Genomic DNA, 25,848 nt, shown 5'->3' with positions numbered 1-25,848 from the left:
AGTGAGGCACACTCCGAGAGAGAGAGAAACCCTACCTTGTGCTATTATGTAAACAAATGAAACGTGAACCAAAACGTCTCACTGGTACCCAGGGTAGAAAAAGCTAAATCAAGTAAGTCTTTCGACTACGAGTTTTTTATTTTATTTTATTATTTTTTGTGACTTGATAGTTCATTTTGTAAAGTTCTTTAATTATTCTTCTATTATACTTAGCATGATCTCGTATTTCATTTCGTGACTTAAGCCAATGGTTACAAGGGACCAGGGAGAGTAAGATATTTTTGGGGGGGGGGAGTGGATGTTTTGTTCGATTCTCGTATTTCATGTACGTGACATGTCGTCTCGCCTTATTTCAGACATTTATACCTTGTTTTAGATGGTTTTAGATTGTTTGCGAGTGGTTGTAGATGTTTTTGAGGTGGTTGTAGGTGGTTGTTGAATTTTTTTGAGGTGGTTGTAGGTTGTTGTAGATGGTTTTAGGTGGTTTTAGGTGGTTGTAGGTGGTTGTAGGTCGTTCCATGTTTTAGTGACTACGGAACCCAAAAGGGTGTCGGGAAAAACGGAGAAAACGCATGTGCTCGAAGTTTTGGAAATAAATATAACCTTGTGTTTCATTAATCTGGTTGATTCGAGTGTGTAACATTGGCGACCCTGCCAGGATTGGACCGAAGAGGCTTATCATCGACGAAGAACTGCCTTGGGTTGTGAAGGACAAAGTAATTGGCACGCTTGATTGATTTGTCGAGCGCGAGTTGGTTGTGGTCGATTGCTGTCGACGGCGGACTGATCTTGACGTAAAGTGTCGCATTTCTTTTGTGAACGGCTGATTGCACTATTGGTGAGTACGAAAGATTATTTCTTGGAAGTATGATGGACACCGAGAGTCTGCAGATCGAAATTCAGGCCGCGTTGTGTTCCTTGAGCGAGGAAAGGCTTAAAGAAGTTTGTAGTGGGCTGAACATTACTGTACCGCCTGAGAGCAAGGGAAGGTTGGTTTTTATCCGAGCTCTAAATAAATACCTCGAAACGGAAGAATTAGATAATGAGAAGCTCAAAGTGTTGTCGTCATCTCTAAGTATGCAGGGAAAATTTGTACCGGAACAGAAAACGGAACCGCCGAAAGCTTCTGAAAATAGTAAGGCGACCGTCAAAATAGAGCAAAATCCCGCGGTGTCAATTTCAAAATTCAAACGCGACTTCAAGATTTCGGGCCAGATTGGCGACGCGTCGCAAAAGGATCGTTTGAGTTTTTCCTCGCTAGTACATCAAATTGAGAATGGGTTAAAGAACGACTATACAGAGGATGAAATCAAAGAGGCTGTGATAAAAGCGATAAATCCGGCGTTAAGCCTAAGAAGTTATTTGGAGGGTAAGGTAGATTTAACACTGGCCAAATTGAGGAGAATTATGCGTTCTCATTATCAGGAGAGAACAGCAACCGAACTATATCATCAGTTGAGCTCAACTGTCCAACAGCCAAAGGAAAAACCTCAAGAATTCTTGATCCGCCTTCTCGATTTGAAACAGAAGATCTTGTTTGCATCTCAAGAAACTGACTCGGACCTGAAATATGATCCTACCTTAGTACATGGCATGTTTGTCCATAGTTTTTCCCTTGGCCTGCAAAATGAGAATATCAAGATCGAAATGAAGCCCTACTTGGAAAAGAAATTTATAAGCGATGAAGAACTATTCGAGAAATTAAATGTGTGTTTCAGTGACGAACTGGAGCGATCACAGAAATTCGGTTCACAGCTAACCCCCAAGGTAAATACTGTTCAAAAGGGAGGGGACAAGCAGGAGACAAAGAATAATGGGGTGGAGGAAGGTCTCATGAAAGAACTAAGGGAGCTCAAGGCAGAGGTGGCCGCAGTCAAAGAGAGAGTTCGGGCCCCACTCCGGGTTCAAACCCCCCTCACACAACAGCCTATGAGACAACCCCCACGGTGTAGGACCTGCCAACAAAGTGGGAATGGATGGCCGTGCAACCATTGCTTCAGGTGTGGGGCGAGTGGCCATTATGTACGCGAGTGTAATGCCCAATTCAGCCGACGCTCTCCAGCAGAATTCCAGGGAAACGGCCAGAGGTCACGTCCATGGGACAGGGTGTGACCAGGCAAGAAAACCAGTCCCGTTACGTGCAGTGTGGAAAACAAAGCACAGACCATGTACCACTTAACCGCGGCGGAGCCTGTAAGACCAATAGATATTATTCAAAAGAATGTCAAGTAAAATACAGAGCTGTGCATAAACCAGTTTGCATGGCTATACAGGAACTTGAGAAACAGAAAGCAGCCGGAGATGATGGCCATGATTTGAACACGACGTTTCCCTGCCACCTGACGCCAAGGCAGCAGCTCGGACTGACAAAAATCGTGGGACGGAGGTGCGTGGTAAAATGCCTAATGCAGGGAAAGGAAGTGGAGGCATTATGGGATACAGGTTCCCAGGTTTGTGTTGTGTCAAGGAAGTGGCAACAAACTCACTTACCGCAGGAGGTGTTAAGAAATGTTGAAGAGTTGTTGGGAGCAGGAGAAGAGCTGAATTTGGAAGCGATGAATGGGACAAACATTCCATTTGACGGTTGGATTGAGATCGGGTTTAAGTTGGCTGGGGACGATACAACTGCTCATGAGCTGACAGTTCCAGTACTGGTGGGACAAAAGGAACAAGAGTACCCAATCATTGGCTTCAATGTTATAGAAGAAATCCTCGCTCAATATGGTGGAAACCACCAAGCGGCAAGTAACATCATTCAGCAGTCATTCCCTTCAATTCATCATACTCGCATAGGTACCCTGATCAATCTGATCCAGTCAAGAACACAGGATACCGGTACTGCAGCTGTTAAAGTCGGAAAGAGAGATGTTATGCTGCCAAAAGGAGAGGCAACGACAGTTAAGTGTCAAACTCACCTCGGACCAGTTCCAGAGGGGATGCCAGTAATATTTGAGCCCAAGGAAGACAGCGAGCTCCCAGACGGACTGGAATTGGGCGAGGAACTTACTAAAATAACCCCGGGAACCTCTAGTCACGTGGCCGTCGTGGTCCAAAACAATACAGACAGAAACATCTTGTTAAAGCGCAGAACAGAATTGGGCCGGATACACCTGGTAAAGTCAGTTCTACCAATTCCAAACACTCCCGACTCGTACTCTCGAGGAGACGAGGATTCTTACCCTGAAGCTACCTCGCATCCTGGTCAGGAACAAGATGGATGGGAGCCACCAGTTGACTTGAGTCAGCTAGAAGACAATGAACAATTGATCGTCCACGAAATGCTACGGCAAGAAGCTGGAGCCTTTGCAAGAAACGACGATGATGTTGGCTGCGTGGAGAACTTGGTGCTGGATATCCAGTTAAAGGACAATGAGCCAGTACAGAAGAACTATATCTCCATCCCCAAGCCACTCTATGGGGAAGTGAAAGAGTACTTAGAAGACTTGATTAATCGAAATTGGATCTGCAAGTCCCGTTCGGCTTACTCCTCACCCATGGTCTGTGTTCGCAAAAAGGATGGAAGTCTGCGACTTTGTATTGATTATCGAGAATTGAACAAGAAAACATATCCAGAACGACAGCCGATTCCCCGTATACAGGATATCTTAAATGGCCTAGGCGGCAACAGATGGTTTACAGTTCTGGACCAAGGGAAGGCCTACCACCAAGGCTTTATGACAGAAGAAAGCCGCCCCCTGACTGCATTCGTGACCCCCTGGGGATTGTATCAATGGAATAGAATACCGTTCGGGCTAATGAATGCACCGGCGGCATTCCAAAGGTGCATGAATGAATGTCTAGATGGCTTACGTGACAACATCTGTATCCCCTACCTGGATGATGTCTTGGTGTATAGTACAACCTTTGAGCAACACGTTCAGGATGTCCAACAAGTCCTGCGTCGACTGCAGGAACATGGGATAAAGTTAAAGCCATCAAAGTGCAAGCTCTTCCAACGACAAGTTAGATATTTGGGGCGGGTTGTTTCTGGCGATGGCTACTCTCTAGACCCAGAGGACACGGCCGCCGTACACAACTTGGCGAAACAAAAACCAGCAACAGTGGGTGATGTGCGTAAACTGCTGGGGTTCCTGAGTTACTACAGGCAATACATCCAGGATTTCTCACGCATAGCTAAGCCCCTGTACGATCTAATGGCTGGCCCTGATCTATTGGCTAATAATCATAAGGTAACATGGACAGAGGAACATCAGAAGCGGCTTGACATGCTGGTCGACCGACTAACTTCTCCTCCAGTGATGGCATTTCCCGACTTTACGAAGCCATTTGTACTTCACACAGACGCCTCACAAGAGGGACTTGGAGCTGTATTGTATCAAGAACAGGACGGGGAGCTCAGAGTTCTAGGTTATGCCTCTAGGACACTAACTCCAGCAGAGAAAAATTACCACATGCACGCGGGAAAACTGGAGTTCCTTGCCCTCAAATGGGCAGTAACTGAGAAGTTCCGTGATTACTTGTACTACTCCACCTTCTTCACTGTTTACACCGACAACAATCCACTAACTTACATTCTGTCGTCAGCTAAGTTGTCTGCAGTAGGGCACCGGTGGGTGGCAGAACTGGCAGATTTTAATTTTAACATCAAGTATCGGCCTGGCAAATCTAACATTGATGCGGATGTACTATCCCGCCTACCGCTAGATTTCAGTGCATACATGGAAACCTGTATTGCAGAAATGGAAAAGGACGCAATTTGTGCAACAAGTCAAGCAGTGATACATCAGGAAACAGACGCCACACCCTGGGTGGCAGCAGTTTCAGCAAGAGTTGGCATTGCTCACGCAGAACCGGGCGTCACAGATTTGGTTTTTCGCCAACTTACTTTAGAAGAAATATTAAGGGCTCAACGGGAAGACCCCGACATCTCACGAATCCTGGCCTACAAGAAACGGGGATATCCCCCACCAGGAGGAGAGCGGAAAAATGAGACTCGTACAACATCTTGCTACTTGAGAGCATGGAATAAACTCCATATATCAGCGGACGGGATTCTGTGGCGCCAAACTAAGAGTCGATTGCAGCTAGTATTACCCACAAAGTTTAAACAGTTGGTTTACCAAGAGCTTCACATTGAAATGGGTCATCTGGGTGCAGATCGAGTGGTGGACTTAGCGAGATCTAGGTTCTATTGGCCTTACATGCAAGAGGAAATCGAGTATTTCATCGCCAACAAGTGTCACTGCATCCAGCAAAAGAAGCCCCAAACCTCCCCTAGAGCACCAATGGAGAGCGTTACGACAACTGCCCCTTTTGAGATGGTGTCTATAGACTTTCTTCATTTGGAGAAAAGCCAACGGGGATTTGAATACATTTTGCTGATAGTAGATCACTTCACAAGGTTTGCACAGGCCTACCCAACCCGAAACAAGACAGCACGAACGGTGGCTGAAAAGATTTACAATGACTTTGTACCACGATTCGGATTCCCAGCCCGTATACACAGTGATCAAGGAGGAGAATTTGAGAACAATCTCTTCCATCAACTACATAAGTTGTCTGGCGTTTCCAAGTCTCGCACCAGCCCCTACCACCCTCAAGGGAATGGGCAAGTGGAGAGGATGAACCGCACGCTATTGTCTATGCTGCGAACACTCCCAGATTTGAAGAAACGAAAGTGGGATGAATCACTCAACAAGATGATCCACGCGTACAATTGCACGAAGCATGAGGCGACAGGATACGCTCCGTATTACTTGTTGTTTGGAAGAACACCCCGCCTGCCCATCGACCTGATTTTCAATTTGAATCAAGAGAGTGCAGAGGGAGATTATAACACTTACGTCCAAAACTGGCAGCATGATATGAAGGAGGCATACCGGATAGCTCAACAGAATGCAAAGAAGACTGCCGAGCGCGGCAAGCAATATTACAACAAGAGAGTCTCAGGTGGCGTTCTTCAGCCAGGCGATCGGGTGCTAGTTAGAAATTTAACAGAGCGCGGTGGCCCCGGAAAATTACGATCCCATTGGGAGTGCGCTATCCACGTTGTGGTTAAACGAATGGGGGCTCAAAGCCCAGTCTACAAAGTGAAGCCCGAGAGTGGAGGTGGCCGCGCAAGAGTACTTCACCGGAATTTACTACTGCCTTGTGACGCTTTGGAAGCAGATGCCCCAAATCTGGGATTTGGTACACGACCCCCAAAATCAGCAGTAGAGAAACGACTTTTGTCTGTTTCGGGAAATGACCTACAGAATTCGGGGAAAGATGATGATGATTTCGGTAGTGTGGACCTTGTAGAGGAAATACCTACTGAAGTAAGAACTTCAAACTCAGTGTCTCCAGGACGCGATTTGCCTTCAGAGTCAATTGAGGATTCTGCGACTACTGAGGGCACCAATGGGCCATCCAGCGAAATACAACTTGCAAATGAAGGAAGTGCTGACAATGACGGATCAGAGGGAGAGGATATTGCTGAGCAGGACATGTGGACTCGGCCGCAGCGCCAAAGGAGACCGCCGCAGATCTTAACTTACAACTCCCTGGGAAACCCACAGTACCAGTCGGCTGAGCCAGGATTCAGCAGTTCACGCGTTAACGCCATTCAAGCTCCAGCTATCACAGCTATTCCTCCGGGAACACCCCTGTATTTCTGGGTGTGGCCATGCTGTTTCCAACCTGTCTACTACTCGAGGGCTTGAGAGGAGCCTCTTATAAGACTCAAACATTAAAAAAAAAAGAAAATCAAAAGCACACAAGGTGCTGAAGAAGACAATATCAAACAACAGTTACAGTAGCTGCAGAGAACCCTGATAAATAGTTTTGTAATATTTAGAAGAACACTTTCATTTTCGGCGGGGGAGTGTGTAGAGTGCGTGACATGTTTTGTCGAGTTCATGAACCCAAAAGGGTGTCGGGAAAAACGGAGAAAACGCATGTGCTCGAAGTTTTGGAAATAAATATAACCTTGTGTTTCATTAATCTGGTTGATTCGAGTGTGTAACAATCACAGGCTATCACTGGCTATCACTAGCTATCACTGGCTATCACTGGCTATCACCGGTTATCACGAGCTATCACTAGCTATCACTAGCTATCACTGGCTATCACTAGCTATCTCTAGCTATCACAAGCTATCACTGGCCATCACTAGCTATCACTGGCTATCACTGGCTATCACTGGCTATCACTAGCTATCACAGGCTATCACTGGCTATCACTGGATATCACAAGCTATCACTGGCTATCACAGGCTATCACTGGCTATCATTGGCTATCACTGGCTATCACTGGCTATCACTAGCAATCACTACCTATCACAGGCTATCACAGGCTATCGCCGGCTATCACTGGCCATCACTAGCTATCACTGGCTATCACAGACTATCACTGGCTATCACTAGCTATCACTGGCTATCACTGGCTATCACTAGCTATCACTGGCTATCACTGGCTATCACTGGCTATCACTAGCTATCACTGGCTATCACTGGCTATCACTGGATATCATAAGCTATCACTGGCTATCACAGGCTATCACTGGCTATCACTAGCTATCACTGGCTATCACCGGTTATCACGAGCTATCACTAGCTATCACTAGCTATCACAAGCTATCACTGGCCATCACTAGCTATCACTGGCTATCACTGGCTATCACTGGCTATCACTGGCTATCACTAGCAATCACTAGGTATCACAGGCTATCACAGGCTATCACACTATCACTGGCCATCACTAGCTATCACTGGTTATCACAGGCTATCACTGGCTATCACTAGCTATCACTGGCTATTACTGGCTATCACTAGCTATCACTGGCTATCACAGGCTATCACTGGTTATCACTAGCTATCACTGGCTATCACTGGTTATCACTAGCTATCACTGGCTATCACAGGCTATCACTTGCTATCACCGGTTATCACTGGCTATCACTGGCTACTACCAGCTATCATTAGCTATCACAGGCTATCACTGGCTATCACTAGTTATCCCTAGCTATCACTTACTATCACTGGCTATCACTGACTATCACTAGCTATCACCGACTATTACTAGCTATCACTAGCTATCACTGGCTATCACAGGCTATCACTTGCTATCACTGGCTACCACTAGCTGTCACTAGCTATCACAGGCTATCACTGGCTATCACTAGTTATCCCTAGCTATCACTAGCTATCACTAGCTATCACTAGCTATCACTGGCTATCACTGGCTATCACTGGCTATCACTACCTATCACTACCTATCTCTAGCTATCACTTGCTATCACTGGCTATCACTGGCTACCACTAGCTATCACTAGCTATCACAGGCTATCACTGGCTATCACTACTTATCCCTAGCTATGACTGACTATCACTGGCTATCACTAGCTATCACTAGCTATCACTGGCTATCACTAGCTATCACAGGCTATCACTGGCTATCACTAGTTATCCCTAGCTATCACTTACTATCACTGGCTATCACTGACTATCACTAGCTATCACCGACTATTACTAGCTATCACTAGCTATCACTGGCTATCACTAGCTATCACTGGCTATCACTGACTATCACTAGCTATCACTGGCTATCACCAGCTATCACTAGCTATCACTTGCTGTCACTAGCTATCACTGGCTATCACTGGCTATCACTGACTATCCCTAGCTATCACTGGCTATCACTAGTTATCCCTAGCTATGACTGACTATCACTGGCTATCACTAGCTATCACTAGCTATCACTGGCTATCACTAGCTATCACTGGCTATCACTGACTATCACTAGCTATCACTGGCTATCACCAGCTATCACTAGCTATCACTTGCTATCACTAGCTATCACTGGCTATCACTGGCTACGCTGACTATCCCTAGCTATCACTGACTATCACTGGCTATCACTAGCTATCACTGGCTATCACTGGCTATCACTGACTATCACTAGCTATCACTGGCTATCACCAGCTATCACTAGCTATCACTGGCTATCACTGGCTATCACTGGCTATCACTGACTATCCCTAGCTATCACTGGCTATCACTAGTTATCCCTAGCTATCACTGACTATCACTGGCTATTACTAGCTATCACTGGCTATCACTAGCTATCACTGGCTATCACCAGCTATCACTCGCTATCACTAGCTATCACTGGCTATCACAGGCCATCATTGGCTATCACTGGCATTGAGGTTGTGCACGTCTGGCGATATCCATGTCTAAACCAATCAGAATTCAAATCACATCTTTGGCGCGAAAATCCAGAATGGTGGTATACAGAGATTAAAAACAGAACCCCAAAATGCCCTCTTATCCAAAATTAATAGCAATAACCTTCAATAGCTTGCCAATAAAATCTCTAGAGACATTAAAAGGAACATTCATGAAACCATTCTTACCTCGCCAGCGCTTCGGAAATCCCGCCTTTTCTTAATTAATTTGGTGGGAAATTATGGCAGCTCTTGACTTTGTAGATTTTATTATTTTGTTACTTTCAACTTGTATTTTGCAGAAAGGTGTAATAACAGCGAAATTCAAACAGCTCTTCTCTTCAAAATGAAGCTGATTAAACCCGAAAGAAAAAATTGGAAAAGGAAAGATTAGAAGGTTATTCTTCCTTGAAAAATTCAACACTTTTCTAGAAAATGAAAAAACAGAGGACGATAAACCACCGGCTTTTAATAGCGGCCTCTCATTTACCCAAATAATTTTTCAATACCGCTTCGAGGCAGAAACATCTTCGTTTAATTAGTCTTTACTGGATGCTGGAATAAATTACAATTCAAGGCAATTGACTAAGTTTATTGCCATAGACTTAAGCTACAGTATCTGTTTTTTTAGTCAAGATATTTTTATTCAAAGAGCTTTTTGTTCCCTTTTTCTTTTTTGCTCGAATTCTTACAATCGTATACCTCTCAATGGATTTCCTGCCTGGAATTCTATTCTTCTTCAGCCATTCGTGGTTTCGGCAGATTCTACTTTTCAATTGTCGTTTTTTTAAGGCTATTGACTTGTTTTCTTTTTCCTTTCTCATTCCTATAGTGGTCAAATTTCGACTAAATCTAAGGGGCTTTTTTTGCTTATGATTTCTTTTATTATTATTATTATTATTATTATTATTATCATTTATTTTTCTTCTTTTTGGCAATATATTCAACAAAGTTTCCATGCGGTGATTTTTAGAGAACTGCACTCGCGTTAGGCCTGCCGTTTTGATTTAACTGAAACTTGATTGACGATCATTTGCATTAAAATTACAATTTTTAACTCTCTAAGAGGATTTTACACGGATTGTAAGAGGAAAAGAAATTGATACAGTGAGATCAAATTCGATTAAGGTAAATTATCTTTTGAAAAACTTTGCAGACTTCAATTTCTTTGTCTTGCAGGCTTTTACCCTTGCATAAACTTATTTTTCCTATTAATTATATTGGAAGGATTTGTATTCACGTATTGTGAAGGCCATTCACGCATTGGTCTTCACATTCATAGTCGCCGATGCTCCAGCCAAGCACACAATTAGGATGCCATACCCATGTTCGACCTTGACCGACGGAGGCCTACCACCATTTGCTTAAAGATGTTAAGGCAGAATTCATCAAAATGATGGAAAAAATTCAAGAGCTTACAACGAAAGAAATAGTATTATAGTAGGTCTATAGAACATGTAGGGTAAAACTGAATTTTGGCAGTCAAATCTTGGTTTTTTGTTTCATGATTTTATTTATTCATACAGATAAATGATACCCAATTTCGATTAAATTTTATATTTTACAAAAAGAGTGAAGTCCAGTCCAGTCCAGTCCAGATTCCAGTCCAGATTCCAGTCCACATTTTCCAACCGGCCACTTCGATCTAACTACAGCCATAATCGTGACTGATATTATCTTACAAAGGAAGCCTGACCGCAGTGACTTTACACTAGTCTTTCCTCTATCATTAGCTCTGAAACCAGAGGTGTTGTATATGTTTGATATTTTCCGGCCGTTTCACGTATGAGTACGTGATTTGTTTGGTATCAAATTTATTTTCGAGATGTATATAGTACCCAGAATGGATCTTTATCTTTAACATTGATATTTGATATTTTTTTAATTTTATTAGAGTTTATTTGAAACATCTTCGGAAAAAAAGTTCAGGCACAAATCTAACGGTACTTTTAATCGTTTGGAATTGTTGATTTTATTAATAATGGGTTTGGCGCAAGGAATCTGGCATGAAACTGCAAAATTCCCAACTTATGCGCAACAAGGTGACAAGGACTTTTGTTAGAAGAACAGCCCTAATCGTGACTCACGGGAAATCTGATGAAAGAAGCCTAACCGCAGTGGCCGTTACTTGGGATCCCTATTATTACACAATAGGTGTAATTAACTAAGTAACGCGTCAAATAAAGCTGCCAAATTCCTAACGTATGCGTAATACGGTAACAAGCACGTTTACTAAAATAATAATTACACCCAAATTTCTACAACAAAAAGTGAAAGGGGCTGTTTGCAGTATGAATGTAGATTTTTATCATTGGTAGTTATCATCTCAGGCGGCACAGAATGGCGCACATACATTTTTTACTTGCTCTAAACCTGAATTTTTTCATGGTAAATTCTATTGTCCTTGATGACATAGTACAAAGTTACGTAGAGAAGATTTTGTGCTCGTTTCAACAAGATATGCAAGCCGACCGGTTTGATCATGTAATTCAACCACCAACAAGGGCAAGAATGGCTGCCGATGGAGAAATATTTCTGGTTCAACAAAGAAACTTTTTGCTGCCAAAACTTTTCATTTGGGCGCCCATCGAACATTTCCAATTGCAATTAAGATGTCCTAAACACGGTGCCGTGATGACTGGCCAAAAATGGACGAATGTGATTAACAGAAAGAGCTATCTGAACCCGAGAATGGTCTATGATTTGGGCGGTAACATCATCCTTGTCCAACGTTATTACAGATGCACGTACAAAGGTTTTGACAAGCAGTGTTCTTACCTCTCTGGATCTTCAGCAATTATGAATTTTCTACCTGATTCTATTTCAAACCTTTTTCCCTTCAAGAAATATCACAAGTCTTGCTGCACGATGGATATCATTAATTTAGTGGAGACTTTGGTTTTGGAGGGTAATAACTTTTTACAGATAAGTGAAATCATAGCAAACTTGAATTTCAGAAAGTTTTCGGAAAGAAATAAACGCTTTCTTTCTTACTTATCATCAAAGCAAACCTCAGGTGTTCAAAATCGCAATGACAAAGAAAGCATCATTTTTTACGAGGACCTGATATTCTCTTTTCCCTCTGATTCCCAGTTAATCAGAATATACTTGGATCGTTTCGAGGAAACGAGGCTGTTATACCGGGAAGAAATGGAAAAGATCGAAGCAACTTCCTTATCCTTAGATCACACGTTTAAGGTTGGAAAAAATATTGGCTGTTATCGCGACACGGATGGTCGCTATGTTAAACAATTCGGCTTTCTTTTACTTTTGTTAAATGAGAATAGAGAAATCGTGGATTGGAGGCTGACAAAATCCACAGGTTATTCAGAAGTTAAAAACCTTTTGCGAGATGTAAAAAGTCGGAACAGGTTAAAGTTGAAGGCTGTGCATGTAGACAATTGTTGTCAATCAAGAAAGCAAATCCAAGATATAATGGAAGACGTCCCAGTCAAACTTGATTTATTCCACGCTATACAACGCGTGACCAATATGGTACCAAAAGGAAATGAATTTTCCAGGACATTCTGCAAAGAATTCTCCCTGGTTTTCAGACAAGATGGGGATTTAGGAGACGAACGTAAGATGAAAACCCCAGACGCTTCAGTTATGAGCAAAAATCTGGACACCTTCTGCGAACGCTGGAAAACATTCTTAGCGAGCGAGATTTATGAACCTCTTTCTAATGAAATAGTGAAGTTAAGACGGCACATTAATAATGACTGTCTCTCTGATATAGAGCCGGGCGCAGGGACTGCGGGAAACGAGAGAATTCACCGAAGTTTAAACAGATCTCTCTTATGTGGAACATCCGTTGTTGGTCCTGAACTTGCAATTGCAATATTAACAGTTCTTTTTCATTACATGAACACGAAAAGAAAAGGAGAAAAACATGTCAAAAATCATCGCGTGGTTCCAGATGTTCCACTAGAAAACGACCAGGCAGCTAATGATAAAACCACCAAAACAAATGATGACAATTTATTAAATGATTTAGTGAAGAGTAATGCAACTATCAACGCTGAAAAAGTCTCGCCTGTGTCGTGATTCCAGCAAGATGACGAGTTGATATTAATGGCGGATGATATAAGTCATCTCCTTTCTGATGCTGTAGCAAAGAGAATATTAAACATCACCAATCAACTTTATAGCCTACTTGAAAAAATTAGTAACACTGTCAAGGACAGATCAGCAGATTTTTTTGATTCGCTCTTCCTGCAGAATATAACACAAAATTCATTGACCAGTGAAAATAAGCAAGGGATGGAAAATGCAAATAATCATCGCTTCAATCTTTCAAGAAACCTTGCCTCGTTTGGACTTACAATTGATCCCGTTTCCGGAGATGGTGATTGTGTTTTCACCAGCATTGTAAGGCAATTGCGAAGACTTCCAGAATTCATCGATAAGAATCCTGCTCTTACGGCGCACCTTGAAGATCTGGGTTTACTAAAAGGCTGCGAGGAGGAAAATGCTTATAACTTGAGAAAACTTTTTGTGGATCAAGTACAAAGTAATGAAAATTACCAATTTCTCGCAGGGGTGGATCCTTCTAGACTTAACGAAGAAACCGAACTCTTTAGAGAACGTGGGACGTTTAGCGGTAATCTCGGTGACCTTGTTGTAAGGGTTTGTGCAGATGTGCTTCAAATTCCCGTGGTTGTAATAACATCATTGGCATCTTTTCCTTATACAACTTTCGTCCCAGACTGTTTCATCGCCACATCACCATTATACCTTGCATTTGATGCAACAGCTTGCGGACATTACGATGCTACAAAGAAGCAAAGTGAGTACACCGCCTGTCAGTACTGCGGGTAATAAATTACGTAAGATTCAATTCCAAATTGATTTGTACTTATTGATTAACGTTTAAACTGGACGATGCAGTCAAAATTTCATTCATTGATTTAACATGTAAGAGTTTGCGCATGCACATCGACAAGAAATATTACTCGGGGAATACTATAGAAAATTTCACTGCCTGGTGAGTGAGTTCACCTTAAATTTCACGTGAGAAACCTATAGCGCACGAATCGCGAAGTGATGAGTGCGATATTGGTTTTTCAAGTAAAATTTAACATGGAATTCACTCGTCAAGCATTGAGTTTTTCTTGAATCGCATAGCTAAAGTCATCAAATCACTGGGCGAAACAAGACGTTTCATATTTTTGTGCGCCATGCCAGTACATAAACAATGGAAACCCTTTCAAAGTCAGGTATCAAGATCTAGCGAATAGGGAACAAGATATTTTTAGAATGAAAACCACTTTTATTTCAAACTCGTGGAGAAAAAAGTGTCTCACATTTCTCAATCATCGGCGAAAAAAACTAAAAGTACAAAATACGGAGTTATTTAAGAAAGAGATTTTATAGAGAAGTTCTTTCATTCAATTAATGTCTTGGAGTTGCCTGCTACCAGTCAACTTTGCAAAATGTGGCGCCAACAATCAGCAACTGGATGCTCAAATCCCTAAGCGAAAGGAAAATTTCAAGCGTACCGGTATCAAAACAAGATCTACAGAAAACCGGTGAGTTTTCGTTGTTCTTTCGCGACGCTTGTTTGGTTTCCTCGGCATGAACTGTTGTTGGGCTTTGTTCCCTCGTCTCTGCCCTTTTGTTTTTTCATTCTTTGCGTTTTCTCGTACTTTGAGTAGGAATGGTTTCCTCAAATTTTCTAAAATTTAAATTTCAATTCATTTACAAGGTGAAATTTTCGTAACACGAGTTGCAATTTTGTTTCTACGTTCGCAATAATTTTTTCTCGCGACTCACGTCAGCAATATCGCTTTACGCACAAGTGCAATTCCACCCTAAATACCCTCTCATCGATAGCCAATCAGACCGCGAGTTTACCTTTAGCTATGCGATTACATCGGACGTTCTCCACTTTTAGCCGAGGCATAGTGGATGACGTGCACTGTTGAGAACAATCATGCACATATAAAAATACATGATGCATTAGAAATTAATGTAAATGACTTATTATTTCTCATTTTTTCCATTTTCTCGGCTTTACGCAGAATAAAGTATAACCCTTTACCATATAGCCAACCTGAATTTATAAAAAATAAAAGCTGATCCAACAGCTTAAAACTCATCATGAATGTTAAGCTGTTGACAAAATTAATTCCTGTTTCTTGCAGATTCTGAAATATCAGTAAAAGAAAATATTAAAGGCTGTTGCTGTGGCAAAAATCTGGCGAGAGGAATCAAGTCATCGTGCCTTTCATCCGCACGCAAGGTCTGCCCTTGTGTGCGGAAAGGAATGTCGTGTACTAGAAGGTGCAGTTGCAAAAACTGTGGTAATTTGAACCAAGATCCAGGGACCAATGGGGAAGATACAGCCGGTAAAATGCCACATAGACACTTAAGCTGTAGATGTGGAGAAAGTATGGCTAAGAAGAGAGAAGATGTCAAAAAATTCGCAGCCTGCAGGGATGGATTAATCAAGTCCAAGTGTCCTTGCCTGAGACACGGACAGGGATGTTCCTCTTCGTGCTCTTGTGTGGGTTGCGAAAATGAGTACGGTGCCAGTTCTCGTCCTACCTCGAAGCCTTCAGGGTTGAAGAGAAAAAGATCACCTGGAATCCATAAAAGGCTGAAGGGATCGGAATTTCTATCTTCGACAGGAACTCCCCAAATACGTGGACCATGGACAAATTATGAGTCGGTTCTGTTAGCAAGTGTAATAAAAGTTATAAATCTAACAGATATTGAGACATCTGCGGAAAATATCTCTTCATTATACAATTTTGTAGTTAGTTCAAGAATTTCAGGGCAAAAGCCTTTTAATTTGTCGTCTAGAACAGATGCACAGATACATGCCAAGTTAGCGCACATGCAAAAAAAGAAAGATTTAGTTTGCGCTCGTCTCGATTCAGAACAACATGATTAATGCACTGCTCGATTGATTTTCCGCTACAGTTTCTACAACAAATTTAGCGGGGTTTCATAGCCGGTCTTCCGCGCTTACACATTTAGAAAAAATATTATCGTTGATGCTGCAGGTTATGAGCTATCGTTAGAGGCCTTTGTACTCGGATATAGGCAGTTTAGTTGGATCATTTAGATTTTTGTTATTTAGATATTAAATTCATCTTTAATCACTTAAGTAGGCTACGTTCACTTCACTTATAATCTTAATAATGAACCCCTCGCAATGATAAGCAATGATTTAAATTAAATAATAATTACTAAAGTCAGCTGCAATATCCACCATATTATTTCGAATACTTGATTATTTTGAAGTTTTTCCTTGCTTTTTCATGCCGGGATCTCTACTACATTCAGTTGTGGGCGCTGTATATGGTAATGAGGGACTTTCAATTCTCTATTCCTAATTCAAAAATGCCTATAATGGGGGTCTTTCAGAAATTTTTCAATTTAAATTAGCGCTGCTACAAATTTAGGATTACTATGTTTTGGAAGTCAGTGGAATTTAAGGATATTGTTGGGCAACATCAAAATTAGCACACTCAATGCGATGAACAGCTTCAGTACAGCGGAAACTCGCTAAAAAACCGATGTTACGACGCCCTTTGAATATGGCGACTATTTTTCTTGTTAGTTACTATACCTCACCAAATTCGACTCATTTTTTGGCTTACGCAAGCGCTTGTTTCCCTAAAGAGTTGAATACCTGGAAAAACATGAAATACGGGATTTTGTCAGCTATTTCGGCCGAACTTAAAAGGCTCTCTGTGCCTTGAAATATGTCTAAAATGGACGATCGATCATCGTAGAAGACGTTCGTGGACATTTTGAAAAAACTACCATATATCGGCGTGGTGAGACTTGGATTATGGTAAATAAAGGCGAACTTAAAGCATCAGAGGGGCCATGATTAGTGAAAAGTGACCTTCCGGGGCCGAACTTCTTTACAAAGGGGGATAATAGGAGTTCTTGTGAGTATTGCTTATTTTGTTTTTTAATGATGTAGTAATTTCTCACACAAAGCTTTGTACGGCAACCATTTTTAAATTCCGCAAATCTTTCACACTACGTATGCTCCGCCGCCATTTCGTATTCGATTTCTCGGCATGTAAAATTTTTCCCATTTGTAATTATCAAAAAAGGTCGCAAAGAATATTATTTGATTATGATCCTTTGATAGATAAGTCAGGTTTATGACGAAATTGTTCACAGATTCAAATTCAGAGGCTCTTTCGAATCCGTATATTACCTAATGGCTAGCAGGAGTCACTAAACCTGTGAATGCGTACATGCCAGTACTTCAAAAGTCATGAATTTAAAATGGGTTGTAAATCCATTGCTAAGGAATAAAAGGTAACATCTGATTAACTTTTATGCAAAATTATTCTCATTATTTCACCATGAAAGCGAGGCAATTCTTCAACGTCATTGTTGCTCAAAATTGACTGACAAAAATTTTTTCTATATTCCAATGAAAATCACTCTAACCTTACACTTATTCCAGCATTTGACAATTGGATTTTGACTTTTCTCATAGAATTTTTTGTCAATTGGAGGTGGTTACTAACCATGAAATGAAAATCATTTCATAAGTTGACTGGAACCATTCTGCTCGGTTTTAAAGGTCTTCATCTTTTTAAAAGCTATTTAAAGGTACACAGAAAGGAGAGAAGTTGAAACATGGATGTGATTAGCACCAATCTTGGTTTAAAAATCCTGCACCATTCTTGCTACTCTCCAGACCACTCAAGCAATTCACTTATTGATTTTGATTTTATTGTACTGAATACGTTTTCTATGAATAGCACATCACCATAGTGTAGTCACGTACATATGTATATGAGATATGTAATACATCAATGTATAAAATACCTGAAAAAAATCTTTAAAAAGATGAAAAGTAGAGTTTGGCCCTCTATTTAAAATAACCGTAGCTTAAACGTTCCCTTAACTTAGGAATGCCAATAATTGTTATAAAGATTGCCTTTTTGTGAAATCACAAATAAAATGATGAGCTTGTTTCTTAAAAATACAACAGGTTAAGTCAAGTTTAACTACATTGTATGTGCACTTACCACATGCACAAAAAAATACTCTTTTATCATACCTAAATATTTTAAGGTTGTTATTTGTGTTTCAAATTCCAATAAAAGATTTAAATATGTAAAAATTTAAGATAACTACAATCCGCTGGTGAGCAAAAGCTTAAGCAAAAATTTGGTCTCTGGAGTGAATTCTTGATCCAGGTTGATTGATGTTTAGCTCGCAGGCTTTGTTGGTCTCACTTCTTTTCTGTTTTTCCTCTGATTCGTTTCCCTGGAAATAGAGAATACCATGATTGGAAGAACCTTTCTCAAAGCTAGTGATTATAGGTATTAGTTGCTGTTTGAAAATTTGGCCCATTTCAAGCACAGCTTACGTCTTTTCTCAAAAAACTTTTTGTCAAATCAGTGGCGATTTGTAAAATTCTTGAGCTCAATCTACTCAAATTTTATTTCACTGTGTTGTAAATGATGTTGTAAGTGGTGGATTAGGCTTGAATAAACATGTAAACAATGGCAGCATGGTATTGCCTTCTATCTTCAATTATAACATGTCAGTTTGACTATCATCCCACCTGGTAAGCAAACTGGATAGAGGGAATCTTTCAGGTATTCAGCAGCAATTCTTTTCCTCCTGCTTCTTTTAACTGAAAAAAATAGATTTTTATATATATATTATATATTTTGTAAAACAACTTTAAAATATAACCAATGCCTAAAGAACATTTTAAAGGACATTTTGCTCAATGTTTTGCGGGAAAAATGCAGTTACCTCTAGTTTCTTGTGCAATGTCACTTGCTGTCTTGACGGCTGCATCAGATTGATTATTAGCTGAAAGTAAAAAGCAACAGTGATAAATATTTGTGTAGAACAGTTTTTCATAAAGAAAATGCGGTTACCTTGAAAATCTTGTGCATTGTCACTGGTTGTCTCAACAGCTCCATCTAATTGATGACTAGCTGAAAGTAAAAATGCAATAGTGATTAATAACCTTTTGTCTATTACAGTTTTTCACAAACAAATGCCTTTACCTTGAGCTTCTTGTGCATTGTCACTGTTTGTCTCAATAGCTCCATCTAATTGATGACTAGCTGAAAGTAAAAATGCAACAATGATTAATTAATAACATTTGTCTATTACAGTTTTTCACAAAGAAATGCCGTTACCTTGAGCTTCTTGTGCATTGTCATGGGTTTTCTCGAGGGCTCCATCTGATTGATGATTAGCTGAAAGTAGAAAGCAGCAATTATTAATAATATTTGCCTATAACTATCAAAGTTTTTCACAAATAAAATGCTGTTACCTTGAGCTTCTCGTGCATTGTCACTGGTTGTCTTAACAGCTCCATCTAATTGCTGATTAACTGAAAGTACAAAGCAACAATGATTAATAACATTTGTCTATTAAAGTTTTCCACAAAGAAAAACCTTTAGATTCTTGTGAATTGGCTTTTTGCAATTGTCTGTCTTAAAAATTCAAAATAGTTGTTTTCACTCTAGAATTCAACATCTTAAAATATGGCAGAAACCATTTTTCTTGAAGCCAACTTTTGGTTAAAAAAAACTTTCCTTGATGCCTGTTACATTAATGTCATCAATTTGACTTTTTGTAGGATTTGGCTGTTATGAATGATGAATTTTATTCATAAACTTCATGTTAAATTTCATTGAGAATTTCATTTAGTACGACAAAAATTTGGGTTTGCCACTATTTGAGTTGCTAAATAGAACACCTTGAAAGCATGTCCAAGGAATGTTCCCGGGTCACAAAAATATTCCATTGGTACGTAAATATTTGATCACATGATCAAAATTTTTTTGTTCAAACAGCCAGGTTAAAATGTAGGTGAGCCAGTTTTAGTGGGATCCATGTTGTCAATAATTTCCTAAATCAGAAACGGATTCACTGAAATCATATCATCTCCAAAGAGAGAGAGGCTTTTATAATATAACAAATCACTTTTTTACTAACCATTCTTTCCCTGATTTATCTTTGTTTTTCTTCTACCAAATTCTGAAACAAAAGTAAACAAAACGTTAATGTGTTAAGTTGCCACACTTGTTTAATAGCTTTAGCCTCATCAATATTCATACACATTAGTGTTTCAATTAAAACATCTACCTTTTGCAAATAAGAAGAGAGCAAGTGTAGTAACCTCACCAAGACCATTGCTCTACCAACTAAGCTAAACTGGCTATTTACTAGTAATGGATTATGACACATGCAATTAAAAAATGGCCATTCCTCATGAGACTTACTTTTATGTAGTTCTTTTAAGGTTTCTTCTGAGAACCATGATTGTTGTATGTGGAATGCATTCATTTGACTAGAGTTCTTCCTGAAATAGACCTTGCAAGCATGGCCTATTTTCTGAGTCTTAATGAAATTTCGTAGCGAAATTCCAGTTATTTTTGGCGGTGGACTGGTTTGGCCTTCATAGCAAAACTTGATCAATTCATTTACATTGAATGCCATTGTTTCTCTGCAACCACAACTTGTTGGTGAGAAGTCTTGATCAAAAAACCTTAAGACCTGTTTTAAAAAAGGATAAATAAGTGAAGAAAACTGATCAACATGGTTTGATAATTTATTCATGTATATAAGCTCTACAAACAAGGGTTCAAACTAAAAAATATATTAATTGAGCAATTTAATATTGTTTGTTTATTAATGTTTTATGAATATTCAATTAGTTACACTTACCACCTCTGGATCACCCTGAAGCAATTTTTTTATCATGAATGAATTTAGGAATTCTCTGACATCATCATTTGTATGGTTAATGCTTGTTTCTTTACATGGCTTCATCGTCTGGAGTTGTATATAACTTGGTATGATAACTTCAAACATTTTCCTCTCTACTAGCTCAAAGAAATTATTCAAACCAACATCCTGAAGCATCTGAAAAGCAAAATGTATCATTGAATGGTTATGGAATTTATGGTGAGGTTGTGGTTGTGATTTGTTATTAACAATAATTAATTCTCTAAAGTATTCTGCAAAGCAGTTTTAATTGGCTATGATCATAGATGTCAGCTGTAATTACCAGAATTGCAAGCTAGCTAGCTAGAACCTCAATTTCAAGCTAATGTTATAAATTAAAACAACTTTTTAGTGGAGTAACTTGCTTAATGCATGCAGCATGACTAAAGTGAAAAAGTATAAAGGGTACAAGATCACTTGGTCAAGCTGCATACAAAGATTACAAGAGGAAAAATGAATCCATGACAGGGAAATGTTTAATAAATTAATCAATGAATAGCTATTTATCTTTGCTTAAACCAAACTTGTACTTGATTGTTAAGGTTGTAATCAAATTATGCAATATCTTCATTAAATTAATTGTCTATTTCAAGAATCATTTCCATTCAGGGTTCAGGGAAACCTAAAATAGCAGAAACTTTTTCAGTTTCCCAAGGCGTTAAGATTAATAGAGATTCAAGTGTATTACAAAATTATTTTTTATTTACCTTTTTAGTGACATACAACAAGAGGGAATAGGAAGCACTTGCCCTCTGATCCAAATCTGGAAAGTCATCTTCCAGCTTTGCAACTATGGATGCAAAATCTTCATCTTGCATGCGATTGTAAATGTAGTTTGAAGTGTTAATGGTTACGACGCGCACACTTTTATGTGCTGTCTTCATGGCTTCCCTCAGTCCTCTCTCTGCAGAATGGCGATCCATGCCAGCTAGCTTAGGGTTAGGGTCTTCGAAGATAATCCTAAGCCATCTGCTTTTATATCTATAGCATTTATTAATAAATTAGCAAAGTAAGAATGGAAATAATCTAACAAATCCTTAAATGCGTATGATGGGGAAGTTAGCTATCTTTACAAACATTACATTTTTTTATATTTAATCAACAAAACACTAATGCTGGAGGTTTTCAAAAGATGCACATGTTTCTAGGTTTTTCACTCTACTTTGGAAAATGAATTTGCATGAAATTTTGTAAAATGACTAAATAAAAAAACAAGGCTTGGAATTATTATAAAAATGTCAACACAAATGGCATGTTGTGATTTAATCAGTTGACAAAATTTCATGCAAAGCCATTTTCCAAAGTACATTGAAAAACATAGAAACGTGTGCATGTTTTGAAAAAGTTCAGCATCAGATGCGCGAATACTGTTGAAAAGTTCTTGATACACATGAGTGTAGAGCGAACTAGCGCAAAACTCAGAGTTAGAGGAAATCGTGTGTTTAGTTGTTTCAACTTTAACATTTAAGCTAGAATTTATTAGATTAATAGAGTTGAAAAAATTTACAACTTACTTCAAATCTCCTAAATCAAGATTGGTGGTGACCAGTGGAACTGTACGTGGAATGTAGGTTTTCCTTACATTTGCACTCCCACACTAAGGAAAAATAAAAACTGAATGTTATCCTATGAATCCATGAAATAAATATAACATTCAAAGTTTTATTTATGTCAACTCGACAAAATTCTTTGTTTGTGGGTATCATTTATCTGTATGAATAAATGGAATCATGAAACAAAAAACCAAGACTTGACTGCCAAAATTCAGTTTTACCGTACATGTCTATAGACCTAATCATGGTAATTGGTTAACAATACTGTTAAAAGCTCTCAATACACCTATGTTGAGCTTAATGTGATTACACAAGGCAACGCATGATTGTCTATGAATCAGAAAATTCTGTTCATGTACTTGTGAGGCAGATTTAAGCTTGTATCTTTACAACAAGTGTACAAACACGATAATTTGAGTCACAGAGAATCATGTGTTGTTTAAAAACCCTATACTGTATCAATATATCTACAGTTGATTCTCAGACTTTTGGAAAAATGGTATATATGTATATATTTATCTGTTAACTCCTATGATATACAGGCTTCAGCATATTTACCGCATTGTATGAATTCACCGCCATGTTTTTTAGTGTCTTAACACAAGAGCAATCATCCCATCCAAAAGGGATGGTAGAGATTCCTTGCTTGGTCTCAATGAATTTCGATGTAGCCTCTGAAAGTAATGACCCAAACAGAATAAAAGCAAATGCAGCAACACTTACTGCTTTTCATCAATATGATAAAAATGGGTAAGAGGAAAAAAAAAACTGAAAATAACATACCATAGATTCATAGTGCTTTTTGGCACTGTAACACTGATACTACTGATTAATAATCATAAAATTAATAAAATAGGTATCGCGTAACTTTTTTCACTCATCAGTTCAAATTTCTTTTATATGCATGATATAGGAGAGGTTCTATTACATATCTACTTTGATTTGAACTTACCACTGATGCAGTCATTTTTTTTCCCCAAAACACTCAGGGCAGCTTTCATGGCTGTGGTTTTTCCTGATACAGGGCAACCCTTGAGTACAGGTATAGAGCAACCATCAAACTCTTGAACAACCAGCTCATAGTTTGATGCAATTGCAGATGCAACATGCACCATGAGAACCTGGGGGAAGTTGTTCTTAAAAATTTTTGCTTCTGCCATAAAGAGATTCTTTAAAGATTCTCCTTCATCAAAGTCTGAAAAAAATTATCAAAGATAGAAATAAAATATTCTTGCCTCGTAACATTCAAAAGGCTTATCTTAATCCATTAATTTACTGCTCTTTGTAAATTAGTGAAAATTATATGAACTTCTAATATACCCCGATTATTGCTTATTATCTAGATTAGATTAGATTAGAATACCTTAGATAAACCTACTGTTTATCTAAGATACTATTGAAAAATAGTATCTGTCTCTTACAAGCCATTTAAGCCTCTGCCTTGGGCCAATCTTAGGAATTCGCTTGTATGAAACAAACAATAATAAAGATAAGATAAGATTGGTAATAAAATTTTTCCTTCATTATCAATTACCTCCAGTGATGCAATTAATCACCGGTAGTTTTTCATCATCCTCAATGATCACATAGGTCAATTCACTTTCTGGAATCAGAACCCCTGAACCATTGATTTGGACTTGGTTATTAAAAACCCAAGTACTTGAGTCATCTTGCTTTCCAATAACCTAAAAAAACAAACAAACAAAAATTGAAATGATGGATAATAAACTTTCATAAGCCCCAAATGACTACGTGATATTTAATACCTTTTAACAAAGTATGAGCATGCCATCGGGCCATTCCATTTAAAATCCGCACCCTCACCTCTATTGAAGGCCTCCCTGTAACACCCCTTCAGAAGAGTACATTTTCAACCTCCTTCAGAAATCACTTTCTGGAATTTCTGATTAGAGGAGTTAATACCTTCCACGGATTTATCTAGAGAAACCATTGGAAACTTTGTATGAAGTTTAGCCCCTTTCAGAAACTACCCATGGGAACTTCAGTTAAGAGTACTTCTGACCCCTTTGGGTTTGACCCCTATCAGAAATATATAGTATTTGAAATCCTCCCCCTCAGAAATTATAGGCCTTCAAGGGGGGGAGGGGGGAGAGGGGGTGGGTGTAGATATCGAGTGGAGCGGTTCATTTCATTTACATACCAAAAAGCAATATTTTTATCTTACAGTAAATAATTAATAAATCTAGACAACTCTTTTACCTTCACAGGCGTAAAACGTTTTGGGTTCGTTCCCTTTACATAATCTGTGCATAGCTTGTATACATATTGAGGGAGGAACGTGTCCTTTGATGATTGAGCCACCCAAACTGCCTTGGATTTGCTAGTTAAAGCATGGATTATGGATCCGTGGTTGCCAAGCTGGCGGTTGGTGAGGAAGAATCTCCTAAAAAATTGTTTTATAGTATATTTGTCTGGGTAATCAAATGATTTTTCTCCTGCGATTTATAATAAAAAGGCACGAGTAGATTTTTTGAAAGGCTAACAACATTGCATGAGCACGTAGGGCGAGTGCAATCTGTGGTATTTGAAAAAATTTTACAATTGCCTATTTATTCCAAATTGCACGAGAAAAATCATGTGATAATGTACATGATATGATAATATACATGATAATACATGATAATATACACGAAAAAATATGAGGCAGCTTATCATAATCATTCAGAAGAAAGCGCGCGCGCAGTGCAAAAATATATGGACATTGACATTGACCAATTATACTGACCAATCAGAATGTCCGGTTTGTTTCTTTCTTTGCACTGAATTAAACCCATTGTGCACTGAATTACATTCAAACCTCTCTTAATTGGCCCTCTATTCAGCGGTTACCCTTTATTAAAAAGGAAACTTATCAAATTTCCAAAATGTAAACTTGAACTCAATTAAGCGGTCACCTCTATTAAGTGGAGGCGGTAACCATTTAGAATTCCCAATTGGCTAATTTTTATTGTATTTCACCTCTATTAAGCTGTCACGTAGTCAATTACAATGCGTCATTTCAGGATATTTTGACACAATGATACGCACATCATGTCTAGTTTCTTTCAACAGCTCATACAGAACAACATGATATACATAATAAACTAATAAGAGTGGTTTTGTTTGGGCTAATAGACCTTCGACGGCCCACCGCAGTGCACGTAAAATTCTACTTATTAACTTCGCTTGCAGCCAACCTAAAGAAAATCTGCCACCTTTAAAGATACATCCGCCAGGAACCTCGAGAACGTAGCGACCTCCTCGGTTTACCTGTTTGCTCGTTTACCCTTGATTACTTTTGCATAGTTCGTAGGCCTCTTTAGAAACTCGCTAAACCACGTAGCCTTATTAAACATGTTTCAATTATACTACATTTTGGGAAACCTC

General features: G+C 39.2%; 2 protein-coding genes and 2 long non-coding RNA genes across 4 annotated transcripts; 2 read left to right on the top strand and 2 right to left on the bottom strand.

The window, feature by feature from the left end:
- The first annotated feature begins 8,561 nt into the window (after window positions 1-8,561).
- Window positions 8,562-10,738, top strand: LOC148734191 (uncharacterized). Its single transcript, XR_015998448.1, has 2 exons — window positions 8,562-9,563; window positions 10,346-10,738. It is a non-coding gene; the product is annotated as an uncharacterized LOC148734191 (long non-coding RNA).
- A 2,466-nt stretch (window positions 10,739-13,204) lies between these two features.
- LOC148734190 (uncharacterized) lies at window positions 13,205-23,991 on the top strand. Its single transcript, XM_088752177.1, has 4 exons — window positions 13,205-13,955; window positions 15,313-17,073; window positions 21,011-21,088; window positions 21,624-23,991. The coding sequence occupies exons 1-2, from the start codon at window positions 13,241-13,243 to the stop codon at window positions 16,062-16,064; spliced, it is 1,467 nt and encodes a 488-aa protein (XP_088608303.1). The 5' UTR covers window positions 13,205-13,240; the 3' UTR covers window positions 16,065-17,073; window positions 21,011-21,088; window positions 21,624-23,991.
- On the bottom strand, window positions 17,857-23,557 carry LOC111347576 (uncharacterized). Its single transcript, XM_088752178.1, has 14 exons — window positions 23,414-23,557; window positions 23,020-23,135; window positions 22,423-22,505; window positions 21,616-21,889; window positions 20,849-21,046; window positions 20,404-20,677; window positions 20,117-20,158; window positions 19,449-19,508; window positions 19,312-19,371; window positions 19,177-19,236; window positions 19,045-19,104; window positions 18,917-18,976; window positions 18,720-18,791; window positions 17,857-18,418 (listed from the first exon to the last, which is right to left on the bottom strand). Exons 1-14 carry the CDS (start codon window positions 23,460-23,462, stop codon window positions 18,384-18,386), a joined length of 1,443 nt encoding a protein of 480 aa, XP_088608304.1. The 5' UTR covers window positions 23,463-23,557; the 3' UTR covers window positions 17,857-18,383.
- Window positions 23,570-25,060, bottom strand: LOC148734189 (uncharacterized). Its single transcript, XR_015998446.1, has 3 exons — window positions 24,682-25,060; window positions 23,996-24,146; window positions 23,570-23,656 (listed from the first exon to the last, which is right to left on the bottom strand). It is a non-coding gene; the product is annotated as an uncharacterized LOC148734189 (long non-coding RNA).
- Window positions 25,061-25,848: the final 788 nt, after the last annotated feature.

The sequence above is a fragment of the Stylophora pistillata genome, chromosome 3 (genome assembly GCF_964205215.1).
Source record: "Stylophora pistillata chromosome 3, jaStyPist1.2, whole genome shotgun sequence".
In the NCBI taxonomy this organism is placed as follows: domain Eukaryota; kingdom Metazoa; phylum Cnidaria; class Anthozoa; order Scleractinia; family Pocilloporidae; genus Stylophora; species Stylophora pistillata.
This window is presented reverse-complemented; position numbering and strand designations above follow the sequence as displayed.